General features: G+C 45.9%; 1 protein-coding gene across 5 annotated transcripts in view; it reads left to right on the top strand.

Annotated features, from left to right (window-relative positions):
- The window catches only part of RABGAP1L (RAB GTPase activating protein 1 like), a 763170-nt gene that overhangs the window by 744538 nt on the left and 4090 nt on the right, over positions 1-14542 (top strand). For all 5 annotated transcript variants that reach the window (XM_047704248.1, XM_047704249.1, XM_047704254.1 and 2 more), the window contains 4 exons: positions 1501-1605; positions 4694-4777; positions 8749-8820; positions 13200-13397. In XM_047704248.1, the coding sequence (XP_047560204.1) occupies positions 1501-1605; positions 4694-4777; positions 8749-8820; positions 13200-13397 (459 nt within the window). The remainder of the gene's footprint in view (positions 1-1500; positions 1606-4693; positions 4778-8748; positions 8821-13199; positions 13398-14542) is intronic.

Genomic DNA, 14542 nt, shown 5'->3' with positions numbered 1-14542 from the left:
AGGATATACTTTTGCTGTGTAGTTTTCCCTCTTAAAAATCTATTAGAGTAAATTTTAAAGTCTTTTTAAGAGGGACTTTTTTACCTTCACTACACCATAGTTGCAAATTATCTGAAAACAGAGCTGTGACCATCAGACTGTGGGACACTGGGCACTATGACCCCGGACAGAGAGGCTGGAGTGCCTCTTCTCTGCCAGGCCCCGGCAGACTGTGCTGGCCCGGCCATCGGGACAAGTGGGAGATGGGGCAAAACACATGCATGGCCACCTGGCCAGTTTTTACGATTCTTTGGATAATGTTTCGCTGTTGTTGGCCAAGGATAGCTTCTTCGAATAGCTGTCTGTCCTCTGTGTCTGTGGTTTTCTCTGCTGAGCTCATCCTGTGGCCCTGTGCCACCTCCACCCCACACAGTGCCCCCTGGGCAGTGATTGGAGAGTCACCTCCATTCATTCACCAAGTACCTGGGGAGTCCCCGCCCCACCTGGTGCTGGCCTTGGTGCTGGGGAGATGGGGATGAGCAAGTCTAATGGGCAAGACAGAAAAACCCCCACGTGTGATTTGTCAGTAGAGATTGTGCTCAGTGCTGTTGAGGGAAATAGGAGAGATGTAGGCAGAGGAACTCATTTAGATGGAGCTGAGGAGCTGATTTAGGTCAGGGTGAGTAGGACAGAGCTCAGGGCTCACTCCACTGCAGATGTGAACTTGACGCTGAGACCTACAGGGAGAGTTAAGGCTCTAGGGTGTGCAGTAGGCATGTGTTGACTAGTTAAATAAACGCATGGTGCTTTCCTGGTTAATTGGACTCTGTATCCACGTTAATAGCAGAGTATTCACTTTGAGCTCTGCTCAGCCATTCCAGAAACGCGGCCTTTCCTGATCGGGTGCCCGGTCCATCGATCGGTTTTCCCGAAGGCCATCTCTGTCATGGGTTTCTCCTTGCTGTACTCACAGTCCTTTGTGCGTCCCTTCGTGAGCCATTTTACCTCTACTGGTCTTTGGATTTTCTCACCTACTGTTGACCACGGATCAGCCTGTCTCTTTCTGAATCCTCACCCCCCCACCCCCCGGGCACTAACAGCTAGAAGCTTCTGTATACGGCTCCACCCCTTCATCCTAGCCATGTACACAGTCTCAGAGTGACTGAAAATGTGTAAAAAGCATTTAGAAAAGAGCATGCGCTTTGATGCCATTCACGTCTGAACTCAGCTCACGCCTCTCCTATTCCATGTCTGCCCCAGTCGGGTTGTTCGATCTCTCCAGACTTCACTGCCATTGTCAGTAAAGTGATTGTTGTTGTGAGGATCAGAGATGATGTGTGCCACGTGCCTGCTAGGAAGTTGGCCTTCCATGAAAGCAGCCGTCCCCTGGGTGAGCTAGGAGGGGGAACATGGCTTTTGGTCATGAGGCAACCATCATAACTAGAGATTAGGTTTGGAGAGAGTATCCACACACGTTCTTTCTTCGCCTTCCTTATGATTGCCGTGTGCTCTGGCGTGCAGGCAGAAGACAAGGCAGATGTGCTGAATAAGGAGCTCCTCCTGACCAAACAGAGGCTGGTAGAGACTGAGGAAGAGAAGAGGAAGCAAGAAGAAGAGACGGCCCAGGTGAGAGGCATCCGGGCAGGGGCGGGGGGCGAGGTGCTTTTCTTTACCCACGTGTGTTGGCATGAGGAGTTAATTAACACTCTAAGCAAGAAGTAAAATTAAACTTACTCTAAGTCAAGGGTGATGTTGAGGCAGGACACGCCAATAGCGTTGGGTCTCCGCATTTTTTTTTTTTTTTTAATTTATTTGACAGACAGAGATCACAAGTATTCAGAGAGGCAGGCAGAGAGAGAGGGGAAGCAGGCTCCCTGCTGAGCAGAGAGCCCGATGCGGGACTCGATCCCAGGATCTCGGGATCATGACCCGAGCCGAAGGCAGCGGCTTAACCCACTGAGCCACCCAGGCGCCCCCGGGTCTCCGCATTTTGTCTGAAGGTGTTCAGAGCGGAGGCAAGAACTGATTTCTTCCCTTGAACAGGTTCTAGGGATCTGCCTTTACTCAGATGTCTAGCGAGTGTCAAGCTTCCTCTAAGTTTAGCAACTTGGACTTAGATCCAAGAGCTTGGACAAACCTGCAGAGTTTGTGTCCTGTCTCCAAGCTCATTGACATCAGCAGTATGAGGGCCAAGGGGAGGGGAAGCCTGCAGAGATGTCCAGGAGGTTGGGAGGTGCTGTCAGTCCTGCTCTGTCTCCCTGATTCCTGCCTTAGAAGGAGCACCTGCGTTCCCGGCAGAGCGCTCAACCCTTATTCCCCAGGGGAAGGAGAAACCCCTTTGGGAACCAGTTCGCTCCCTCCAGTCTTCATGTGCGTTGGGAGGCTAAGCAGCTGGGAGACCATGGCTTGGCCAAGTCCTCCCAGCTGAGAGACAGGAGGGACCTTCTACTCAAGGAGTCGAGCCCGCCGGCCTTCTAGCCTTCCTGGGGAAGAGCGGGCCGCCTCACCAACGGTCTCGCCTCTGCCAGTCCCCGCCAGGCATGATTCAGTCACTTATTTTAATGAGTTTCATTCCAAGACATCAAAAATACTAAATATAAAATAGAACACAAAGCATTTCAAAGACCTGTAGCCAAGCAGAAAAAAGTCCACCAAAGTTAGTAATGAAGGGATGTATCATGTAGCACCTTCCAGAATTGATAAAAAGTGTTCCATGATTTTTTTTTTAATTGGAAAATGATGAAATGATTCTGGGCATTTAGTGTGGGCCAAGATTTTTTTTTTTTTTTATAGTCAAATTTTTTTTTTTTAAAGATTTTATTTATTTATTTGACAGAGAGAGATCACAAGTAGGCAGAGAGGCAGGCAGAGAGGGAAGCAGACTCCCTGCTGAGCAGAGAGCCCGATGCGGGGCTCGATCCCAGGACCCTGAGATCATGACCTGAGCTGAAGGCAGCGGCTTAACCCACTGAGCCACCCAGGCGCCCCTATAGTCAAATTTTTTAAGGAGCTGATTATCCAGTTTGAACCAGGTCTTTGATGGGTTTGTGGGGTTTTTTTTGTTTGTTTTGTTTTTATCTCCTGCCTTTTGGGGGGCTGATTCAGTACTTTAAGTAAAGAATGAAGCTATTAGCAAATTAATTAATTTAACCCATGCTTCTTCCCTCCCTGTGTGTGTGGGGGGGCACACACACATATTTGTATATGCGCATATATCCTGTTTTAATCATTATGGTACCTTTGTGAGATAGGGATTATTCTCTTTGCCAGATAAAGAAACCATGGTTTAGAGAAATTAAGTGACACTTGCCCAGAGCCTCTCGGCTTTCTGAGTTTGTCCTGAAGTCTATGGCGCCTTATCGTGGGAGGACAGAATGTTGTGATTTCCGTCCTTTAATTATGGAATCTAGAGAGTAGAGACCAATATAAATAACCAACTTTGAATCAATATAACCTATACATTGCTTTTAGAATTTAAGAACATGGCAAATATGAAGAAATTTGGAAAACCTCAACAATAAGGAGTCCGATTATAAATCGCAGTCATTTGTGAGTTAGCAAATACAGCTAGTTTGGAATGCTGCAAAGCAGAATTTAATTTATTCTGATTATGTACTTAAAGAGTAACCAGAGCTGTATTGTGTTTGGTCAACAACATGGAGGAGCTGAGTTCTTTCCTCATCCGGTGGGCCAGGAGCTGCCCTGCCTTCCTTGATACCCAGCATCCCACGTTGTTGGACTCCAGAAATAAGTGTGTTTTTCAGTTCAGCGTTCTTGGTTTGGCATTTCTGTGACTGTAACAAGGATCTGCGTTACGTGTCGTGCCGGATCCTTCTAAAGTCATTCCTCATCCCTGAATCTCCTGACCTCCAAACTTCTTACCTTCCTGCAACTTTTTCTGACTCCGGTCTTCAAAGCTTCCTGTTCCCACCTTCAGGGAGTTAACAGCCGTGACAGCAGGGGCTATGAATGGGGAGGCCCTAAAATGCCTCTGCGGTCATTGATTATATAGCAGTAAGAGTACACACAACATTGCCTGGGTATTTGGTTTTGTTTTAGGCTCTCATAAGAATAAAGATAGCTTCAGGGTACCTGGCTGGCTCAGATGGGGGCAGCATGTGCCTGTCAATCTCAGGGTTGTGAGTTCAAGCCCCACATTGTGTGTAGAGATTCCTTAAAATAAAGTCTAGGGCGCCTTGGTGGCTCAGTGGGTTGAGCCTCTGCCTTTGGCTCATGTTATGATCTCAGGGTCCTGGGATCAAGGCTCGCATCGGGTTCTCTGCTCAGCAGAGAGTCTGCTTCCCCCTCTTCTCTCTGCCTGCCTCTCTGCCTCCTTGCCATCTCTGTCTGTCAAATAAATAAATAAAATCTTAAAAAAAAAATAAAGTCTGAAAAAAAAAGAAAAAGAAGAAAGAAGATAGCTTCTGAAAGGACACGTATTTCACAACATATTTATAAAGTAAGTGGTAAGGATAAGCAGTTTTGTAATGGGGCTGCTCCATATGTCTTACACGTTACAGGAGAGAAAGATGTCTGCATCTCCGAAGATGATCAGGCTTTCAAGCTTGACTACAGCTTCAGTGAGGAAAGTTAATGTAGCTGTAGTTGTTAACATTGGCCTTGACCGAATCAGGCCGACATGAGTATAGGTGTTCATGGCAATCCATTAGGCTTTTAACTGAGGCTTGGTGTTTCTCCTCCTCTGTCTCTCTAGCTAAAAGAAGTCTTCCGGAAACAGCTGGAGAAGGCTGAGTATGAGATAAAGAAGACCACAGCTATCATTGCCGAGTATAAGCAGGTAACGAGCCACTGGGCTTTGGATTGCTATAAAAGTGATTATTTGTATTGTTTTTCTTTGAGGGGAAAAAAAAACATTTTTGTCTTCAGAGTTCTCAGAACAGTGATTGCCACACATTCATTAAATTTGGTGACCTCCTTTCTCCTCCAGTGGTTGGATGTGCTTGCTGATAACGCGGGAGGTGTCACTGAGCAAAATCATCTGTTGACTGCGTACAATGTTTGATAGATTCTGAGGAACAGGAAAGTTGATTGTTACCACTGGGATCCTGTCTCTGCGCTCCTCAGAAGCGCATTTCCAGTAGACCTCAGGAGTAACACTCTGCCTCTTTGCCAAGGACTAAAGTTTAGTGATTGTAGCAAAAAACAGTATCCAGGGAATCGGTGTGCCCTTTGCTGTCACAGTATAGAATGCGGGAGCTCTTTTTCCCACTTGGCTGTGTGGCCTTACCCAGCAATGGCCAAGGCTAGCGGGAAGCCTTCCGTGGGGACCCTTCGATCACTTAGTGGAGGGCTTGCTTCCCTTGAGGATATTCCAGGCCCCATCACCCGAGTGCTCCCAGAAAGCCCTCGTGCCAGCCTGCGTAGTATCGTCTTGTCTCTGCTGCCCATGCTGGGACATGGCAAGGACTCCGCATTGCTGAGAAACCCTTGAATGCGCTACTGCAGTTCCAGCTTTCCAGAATTAATCGAGGGACCGAATATCACCTGCTTATCCTAAGAATGTCCCTGGGGTCTCCTGCCTCATATAGGAGTTTGAAGTCAGATTGGTATTCTTTTTAAAAATGTGCTGATTGTGGGGCGCCTGGGTGGCTCAGTGGGTTAGGCCGCTGCCTTCGGCTCAGGTCATGATCCCAGGTCCTGGGTTCGAGCCCCACATTGGGCTTTCTGCTCAGCAGGGAGCCTGCTTCCTCCTCTCTCTCTGCCTGCCTCTCTGCCTACTTGTGATTTCTCTCTGTCAAAAAAATAAATAAAATCTTTAAAAAAAAAATAATAAAAAAAAATTAAAAAAAAATAAAAATGTGCTGATTGTGAATAAAATTTATGTTCTTTGTGGAAAATTAAGAAAGTGTAGAAAAGCACAAAGAAAACACCCTCCCCCCCGCTTAACCTTGCCAACTAGAAATAGTCACGGTAATATACTGAATATACATTGTTGTTGTATAAATAAAAATGTCATTTATATTGTTTGTGCTAATTTTTGCAGCTGATTCACTTCATATATTATGAACATCTTTTCAGAAGGATTTTTCTCCTTCGTGGAAGATTGCTTAGAAATAAGGCTTCAGAGCTATCTCACTCTCTTTGCTGATAATCAGTATGTGTTTAATACCTGCTAGCTGAGAGGCTTGATCCTTTGGGGGAGTAAAAGATGAATTAATTCAATTTCTCTCCTTCAGAAGCTGATCTTGTAATGGGGAGATAACACCTGTGCACAGATAAGAGGAAAGGGAACTTACTGCCCATGGGAAATGAAACCCTTCCTGGAGGAGGGGTGATTTGGGTATGTGGAGGCAGTGAAGGAGGATAGAAGTAGGGAACAGAGGAACAGCACATGCAAAGGCATGGAGGTAGATAAGTGAACAGAAATAGTTTTATTTGTCAAGAGTTTCGGGGACAGATGAAGAAGCAGAGATGAGTTAGGTTCCAGTTCAAAGAGGGGCTTTGGGTTAGGCAGAGGAGTTTGGATTTTATTCTGTTTACAGCAGGAATGTTTGAGCAAGAAAGTGGCATAATCAGGGACATGTTGTTGGCATCGATCCGTCCTAGTGAGAAACATGGAACCAAGTGGAGACACCCACTGGCAAAGATACAGACAGTAAGAGGCTAACCACAGAGTCCAGGTGAGAAAATAGCCTTAAACTAAAATAAGTAGTAATGAAAATGGAGAGGAGGAAGACGCAAAATATAGTCATTTTTTGCTGGACAAGGGAAAAGACTGATGGTGATCCCGAGATTGTCAATTTGGGTAACTAGGAGAGGGATGAGTAGACATTAACCAGTCAAGGAACAGTAAAGACCAGGTGCCGTGGAACTTGCCATCACTGCAGATGGGTTTTTTTTCATCACCGCATTAGGCCATGGGTGGCCGCCATATGCAGCACTCTTCAAAATAGTAATCCTTGGGACTGTTCTTGAATATTATCTGGCAGGCACTACCAGTAATGTAAAAGGCAACAGACCCATCTGTCTGAAGATAATTAGGATATAAAACATAATCCAAATGCATTCTATAGTTGGAATTGGCTATGATTGGCTTTATTTTGGAATCTTTGGGGTTACTTGAAAGGGTATATGGTTTGCCAAAATTATTAGGGAGATTGCTTCTTTTCCACATCAGCTAATACAGTCCTATTCATTATTTCCAGGCTTGGATCTGGAGAAATTGGAAACAATTCCACAAGCAGGCCCTGGTCTCTAGAGCCTTTTTTTTTTTTTTTTAATTTATTTATTAGAGAGAGAGAAAGAGAGAGCATAAGGAGGGGGAGGGGAAGAGGGTGAAACACTCCCCACTGAGCCGGGAGCTTGAAGGGGGTTGGGGGAGTCAACTATCTAAGGACTCTATCCCAGGACTCTGGGATCATGACCTGAGACAAGGGCAGATGCCTTCAAAACAGACATTGAAAAAAAAAATTGAATGGGTGCCTGGGTGGCACAGTTGGTTAAGCGTCTGCCTTCAGCTCAGGTCATTATCTCCAGGTTCTAGGATCAAGTCCCACATCAGGCACTCTCTCTCTCTCTCTCTCTCTCATAAATAAAAATCTTATTTTAAAAAAATGCCTGTTTTGTCATAGAGGTAGCTCTTTTATATTTTTAGTTCAGATTGCATTTTAAAATTTGACATCCCCTAACTTTCTTTATTCTGTTTTTTTTTTTTTTGTTTTTTGTTTTTTTTTTTTTCAAAACAAAGATTCATATGTCACTCAGGGAATTGGAACATCTAGAATTTTTTTTTTTTAAGATTTTATTTTATTTAACAGAGAGAAAGAGATCACAAGTAGGCCGAGAGAGGGGCGGGAAGCAGGCAGGCTCCCCGCTGAGCAGAGAGCCCGACGCGGGGCTCGATCCCAGGACACTGAGATCATGACCTGAGCCCAAGGCAGAGGCCCAACCCTCCGAGCCACCCAGGTGCCCCTAGAATTTTTTCTTAAGCAAATAGTTTTGTTCGTTTGGTTGGTTGGTGTTGGCTTTGAAAGCACATATTTCTGCCTGCCCCTACTACTTGGTGTTAGCACCTTATTTCAGAATCAATAATGAGATTTTCTTAATGAGCACTTCTTATAGGCCATGTGCCATATCGAATCCCCGGCATACATTTTTTCCCCCATTGATGATCACAGCACAGCGGTTTGTATTTATGAGGGAACTGAAGCTTAGAAAGGTTAGTGAATTCGCCCAAGGACACAGTGCTGGAAAGAACTAGAGCTGGACCTCACGCTTGTCATTTCACACCATATTGCCAAACCACTTGATCAGAATTTTAGTCTTTATTACTTTCTGGGCATTGTAACTCTGTTTTATCCATCCCCTCTGCCACTTGTAGAGGAAACTTGAGGTCATTGAAAACAGAGACTCTCCCTGTGGCAGTGCACAGGAGAAGTTTCTGGTCCAGAATTCTTTTCATCCCGTTTCCAGAATGGAACTTTGCACAAAGTGGATCCCCAGCAGAGATTCTGTAGATTGATTCCAAAATAGGACAGGAATTCACTGGAAATAGCCACAAAGTCTCGTGACAGAAAGAAATCAAAACACCCCATGTGTTCTTTTACTAATTCAGATGAAAATACGCTTTCCGCGTGGAAAACACTCTCAGGCTCTCCGCTGTGCGTGGACTGCATTTGCGGGGCTGTTCTTTTGCGAGGTTTTCTTCTGGCCTCGGAGAAGCCAGAGCCGTCCGTGAGTGGTTACACAGTGATGTGCACATCAGAGCTGTTCCGCTTCCTAATAAAGACACTCTTTTCTTTCCTTCAGATCTGTTCCCAGTTAAGTACCAGACTGGAGACACAGCAGGCCGCCAGCAGGGAGGAGCTGGAAGTGGTTAAGGTGAGGCGGAGCGAGAACGCTGTGTTGTGGCTTCTTGCAGATTCACGCAGTCTTACGTCAGTACCCGAGGGGAAGCCCCGCCCCCCCGTGCGTGACCACGCCCCCAGCGGCCCAGGTTCTGACGTCACGCCCACCCTGCCCCTCTCGGAGGGTGGAGAGCGGACTCTGTCTCTGGCCAGGTGTGATGCTCCTCGCTGCCCGCAGAAAGGCTGTGTTCCCATCAATGTCAGGGCTTGTCGCAGGCAGGTCGTGGGAGCTCAGCCTTGTCACAAGAGGCTCTTGAGCCTTCTTGCACGGTGGACGCCTGGGAGCCCTCAGCATCCTGACGGGGCCAGAACTGATGTGGCTTCCGCGTGGTGTGCCACCGGGCAGCACCCTCCCCTTGCTCTCCACCAGTTTTTTGGAGGGTTGTTTTTAAAGGAAACTGTAGGATTTCTTTACATGCTGCCCCCTGGTGGTGAAACTCCTTTTGTTGCCTACGTGAGAAAAGCGATTGCTAATTCCCGTAGAATCCACAGCAGAGCAAATGAATCCGGGTCTTCAGAAGCAGTGCTGGCACAGCTAGCTCTTGTGACCTGCGTGCAGAAACTGGACGTAGTTCTCTTTGAGTATATTCAGGTTTGATGCTGGTGCATAAATGCATTCTAGGCACGTTAGCATATAACTGAACGACTGGGACAAGTTATTTGCCTCTCTCAGCTGTATTTTGGGGCCTGTAAAATAGAGACAACATTACCCACCTCAGCCGGTTATTTTGAAGATTAAATAAGTGCTTAGCTTAGTGGTTGGCACACAGTAAACCCATAGTTTTATAACTTTATAACCTGAAAATCTGAGACATGAGAACTGAAAATATGAACCTTGTTCTGACTTTGTAGTCCAAGTGTTTTTTTATTTCCTGTTCTAAAACAGTCTGAGATTATTAGTGACTGTGACGTTGGTCATCTCCCTGACCAAACCTGCCAAAATTTTGGGCTCATGTCTTCCCTCTCTGGTCTACCGTTTACCTTCTTCCTCCTTGGCCTTTATCATCCTTTTTTTACATTAACGCTCAGTTGATGATGTTCCTTGGCATAAAAGGGTTAACTATCCTGAACTAAAATCTTCATGGAAATATAAATGAAATGGATGCATATGGGCCACTGAAAGCTTTATTGAGCATCTATGTGGACAGCTTTTAGACTAATGTTGTTTGCAGAACTTATGCATAACAAAAAGTTTAGAATTTCCCTACAGGAGCAAGTTATATGTATGCATGTGAAATATTTAGGGAATAGTACAGAGGCATGTAAGTCAGCGCTGAGTTGGATGACACGGACAAGCAGGGTTTTGAGAAAGCAAAATCTTAAGAACTGCAGACCAAAGATGACTTTGTAGAGGAGGCTGGACTGAAGCAGGACTTCTGTTAGAAGATTTCTAGACTTCTGTTAGAAGGATTTAGAAAGGACATTCTGGAGGAAACTGTGACTGAAGACCCAGAAATCAGAATGAGTCTCATTAAGGAGGCTGATGTGCTTCGAGTATTAAGGAATAGAGGGAAATACTGGATATTATAAACAATAGACAACTGGCTTGTCTAATGAAAGGCCGTGATACTCAGGAAGAGGAACCTGAACTTGTTTGGCCTGAAAACAACAACTAACACCTAGGAAACACATCCTGTGTGTACTTTTCCAGAGGTTATCCCATTTTATCCTCTCAGCTTCCTGTGTAGGTAAATACTATTTATCTTTTTCTTATTAAAAAAAAAAGATTTTATTTATTTATTTGAAGATAGAGATAGAGCCCAAGGAGAGGGAGCAGCAGGCAGAGAGAGAGAGAGAAGCAGACTCGCTGATGAGCAGGGAGCCCGATGCAGGACTCAATCCCAGGACGTGAGATCATGACCTGAGCTGAAAACAGATGCTTAACCAACTGAGCCACCCAGGCGCCCCTATTATATCTTCTTTTTAATGACTTATTAGGTCTTGTTTTTACTGACAATGATCACCAAAACAGGTCATTCATGATCTCAAGGTCACAGTGAGTAGTAATGCCGGGATTTGAACCCTGGGAGTGAGACTCTACTCTCCATACCCCAACGCTACTTCCCTTTCATCTCTTGTTTGGCGTGATGCTGTAGGTTTTGATGTTTCCATCCTCCTGTAACACCATTCCCCTTTCAGGTAACCCTTTGCACTGGAGTTAGAATGAGCTTTCCCCAGGATAAATGTGATTTTCTCACTCTGTGTATCAGTTTAGAATGAGATTGGCCACAGGGAGGAAACCCAAAATAACAATGGCTTAAACACAAAAGACGTTATCTCACTTAAAAAAAAAAGAAAAAAAAAGTCTAGGGCTAGAAAGATCCTTGGTTTTTATCAGCAATCCACACTGGTCAGGTATCAATGACCCATACCCTCAGCATAGGCTGCCATCTTCAAGGTCACTTGAAAGTCAAACCTGTCACTGGAGTAACCTCCATCACACCCACCTTCCAGGGTAGAATTTGGGCCAGAAGAAAATGCCAGGGTCCCAGAGCCCACCTCCAGCTGGGTGAGCTCTAAGTGGCCTTCCTTGAAGCTCCATACCACACTTGGCTGACCTGTCAGAACTGAATCTCATGGCCACACTGAGTTTCAGGGGAGCCTGGGAAATGGCAGCTTTTAACTGGGCAAACTGCCAGCCCACATGAAGTCACATTTCTGTTAGTAAGGAAGACGGGGAGGTGGACGCTGGCTGAGACCCTGCATCCTCGTGAGGCTCAGTGCTCTCTCTCCAGCGGGGAGCCCAGGATGTAGGGAGTGCCTTTGCTGTAGGACAGAATCGGGGTTCCATAGCATTACATTGGGGAACATTTACATCGGGGCCATGGACAACGCTTCTCACTTCCTGCCTCTTGCTGCTCTGCCATTTCCTCCCCGCTGGAGCTTGCTCACACTCCCCACAGTTCTCTAAAGGACCAGTGGCTTTGCATACTCGCCCTGCTGAGATGTCCTGATTGTTCGCCCTGCTGAGATGTCCTCCTCCCTGGGGGGGGGGGGGGGGGGGGGGGGGGGGGCTGTTCCTTCATGCGGTTCCGCCTAATAGAACTGCCTACCCAGCTTGGCAAACTTTTAGTCACTTAAGACCCAGATCAAAAGCCACCACTTTTAACATTTTATTTAGTCTACCATAAATACATAAAACTAGTACTTGCTGTTTGCCTATTTAGTCCCAGGAATGGGCTGATTATTCTTCAAGGTTCTGAAGAGGCTTACAAGATATCTTTTAAGTATCTAATGAATATTAATCAGGTGGGAATCGGAAGAGTACATTAAGGATGGGATAAGAAAGCAATCAGAGAGTGTGTTGTAATGAGCACTGGGTATTGTAAAAGACTGATGAATCACAGACCTGTACCCCTGAAACAAATAAAACATTATATGTTAATTTAAAACAAACAATCAGTGGGGGCTAAGAAGGTGATCTCTAGGGATTCAGGCCTGGCATGAGGAGAGCTCGGACATGTCAGAGAAATAATGACCAGCTGAATATGGAATGAGGGAGAAGGGAAAGAAGATGAGCCCAGAGTTCAGGCCTAAATGGTGGAGACAGGCACAGTGACACAGAAATGTGGGGAGAATTGGGGTGTGTGTGTGTGTGTGTGTGTGTGTGTGTGTGTGTGTGTGTGAAGAGTATAGTTTCAGTTATGGACACATTATAATATGTAGTAGTACATTAAAACAGAGATGCTCTGTAATATCTTTCAGCTCTAAACTATTTTTGGAGCTGTTGTAAGTAAACAAGAGCACCACGTCTCAAAGAGTTGCTGTTGGTCGGTGCTGTGTGCCTGACTGGCAGGCCAGACATGAGGCAGAGTTACTTGGATTACCTTGAACAATAGTGATTCTTTTTGCTTAAAGCTGAACCAAAGGACAGGACATAAACTTTGTTGCAAGCATAGATTTGGGTCAGTCACAGTGACCTTTCTCAGTATCCTGTGGACTGGCTACTTACGCTCTGAGTTTCTTCACTTGCAGCGGGGGTGGGAAGAGTACGCAGTCTTACAGGACCTCTAGGATTCAGGAGACACTGCTTGGAGAGCCTAGAGTCTATGGCGTGGGGCTCTAGAAAGACTAATGGCAGCACAGAATTTCCAGGACAGGTTTCACAGAGATGCTCTAATAGTTCCATTTCCAGGGAAATGGATACTCTAGAGATACTTTAAGAAGCAAGGAGCACTGAACTTGAGCAACTGAGTTTTGTGCTAAAGCCATTTTGGCTGCAGCGCACGAAATACAATTACCTTCAGAAGTGGGCTTGCCTTCAAGGACCACAAGCAGCGTCTACATCTTGTTTCTGGAAGTGATTTCTGCCGTGAAGTCACTTGATGTGGGTTCTCTCTTTGGCTATTTCAGGGTAAAATGATGGCCTGTAAACACTGCAGTGACATTTTCAGCAAAGAGGGGGCCCTGAAGCCCGCGGCCGTCAGCAGGGAGGAGCAGGGGGTGGACCTGGATGACGAGAAGGACAACCTGAAGAAGCAGCTGAGGGAGATGGAGCTGGAGTTGGCGCAGACCAAGCTGCAGCTGGTGGAGGCCAAGTGCAAAATCCAGGTCGGTGACCGGAGGAGAGAAGCGGTCCATGCTCTAGGACACGTTCTCATCCTTTGGCTCCATCCATCCAGCTCGGCATCTGAAGAGGTTTCCGCATGCGATGAACACATTTTTTGCCCACTAATGTGTCCTCCAGAGTCACATTTTACATCATTTAAAAAAATTTTTTTTAAGATCTAAAATTTATTCATTTGACAGAGGAGAGACACAGCGAGAGAGGGAACACAAGTAGGGGGAGCAGGAGAGGGAGAAGCAGGCTCCCCGCTGAGTAGAGAGCCCAATGCAGGGCTTGATCCCAGGACCCTGAGATCATGACCTGAGCCGAAGGCAGAGGCTTAACCTACTGAGCCACCCAGATGCCCCTACATCATTATTTTAAAATAGTGACATAAAGGGACGCCTGGGTGGCTCAGTTGGTTAAGCGGCTGCCTTCGGCTCAGGTCATGATCCCAGCGTCCTGGGATCGAGTCCCACATCGGGCTCCTTGCTGAGCAGGGAACCTGCTTCTCCCTCTGCCTCTGCCTGCCTCTCTGTCTGCCTGTGCTCGCTCACTCTCACTCCCTCTGTCCCTGACAAATAAATAAATAAAATCTTTAAAAAAAAAAAAAATAGTGACATAAACACATAGTTTTAAATGAAAGCGTAATAATTAAAATAATATCCTATGAGAACTAAAGCATATGCTTTTTTAGTTTACCCTGAGATTTCTGTTGCCAAGGTCCCTTCTCATCGAACTCCAGCTGCTGTGGTAGCTGATCCTGAAAATGAAAGGCCAGACCTTCTCTGTTGTCCTCCTGACAGGTGGACATCGGCTGACACCCATTGTTTGCTTTGGACCTTTTTCTCCTTCATCTTTACTTGACTTTACCAAATCTCTTTCCCCAAAATCTCTGCCCATATGGGAAGATAACATAATTAGGAAAATAGTCGTGGCTTCTGATGGACTATTCCCCATTTCCCTTCTCCCAAGGTCCTTGCCTACCACCATAACCCGCCATGGCTCTAACCATGGCCCCACTAGCGACCCTGAATGGTTTCTGTGCTGGCCCGGGATGTTCTTGGGGTGAAGGCCATGTGTTTGGAACTAGAATTCAGTCATGCTTACAACATCAGCAGAAGTTCTGTCCATCCATATATTTGTTGTT

The sequence above is a fragment of the Lutra lutra genome, chromosome 15 (genome assembly GCF_902655055.1).
Source record: "Lutra lutra chromosome 15, mLutLut1.2, whole genome shotgun sequence".
NCBI classification, from domain to species: Eukaryota; Metazoa; Chordata; class Mammalia; order Carnivora; family Mustelidae; genus Lutra; species Lutra lutra.
This window is presented reverse-complemented; position numbering and strand designations above follow the sequence as displayed.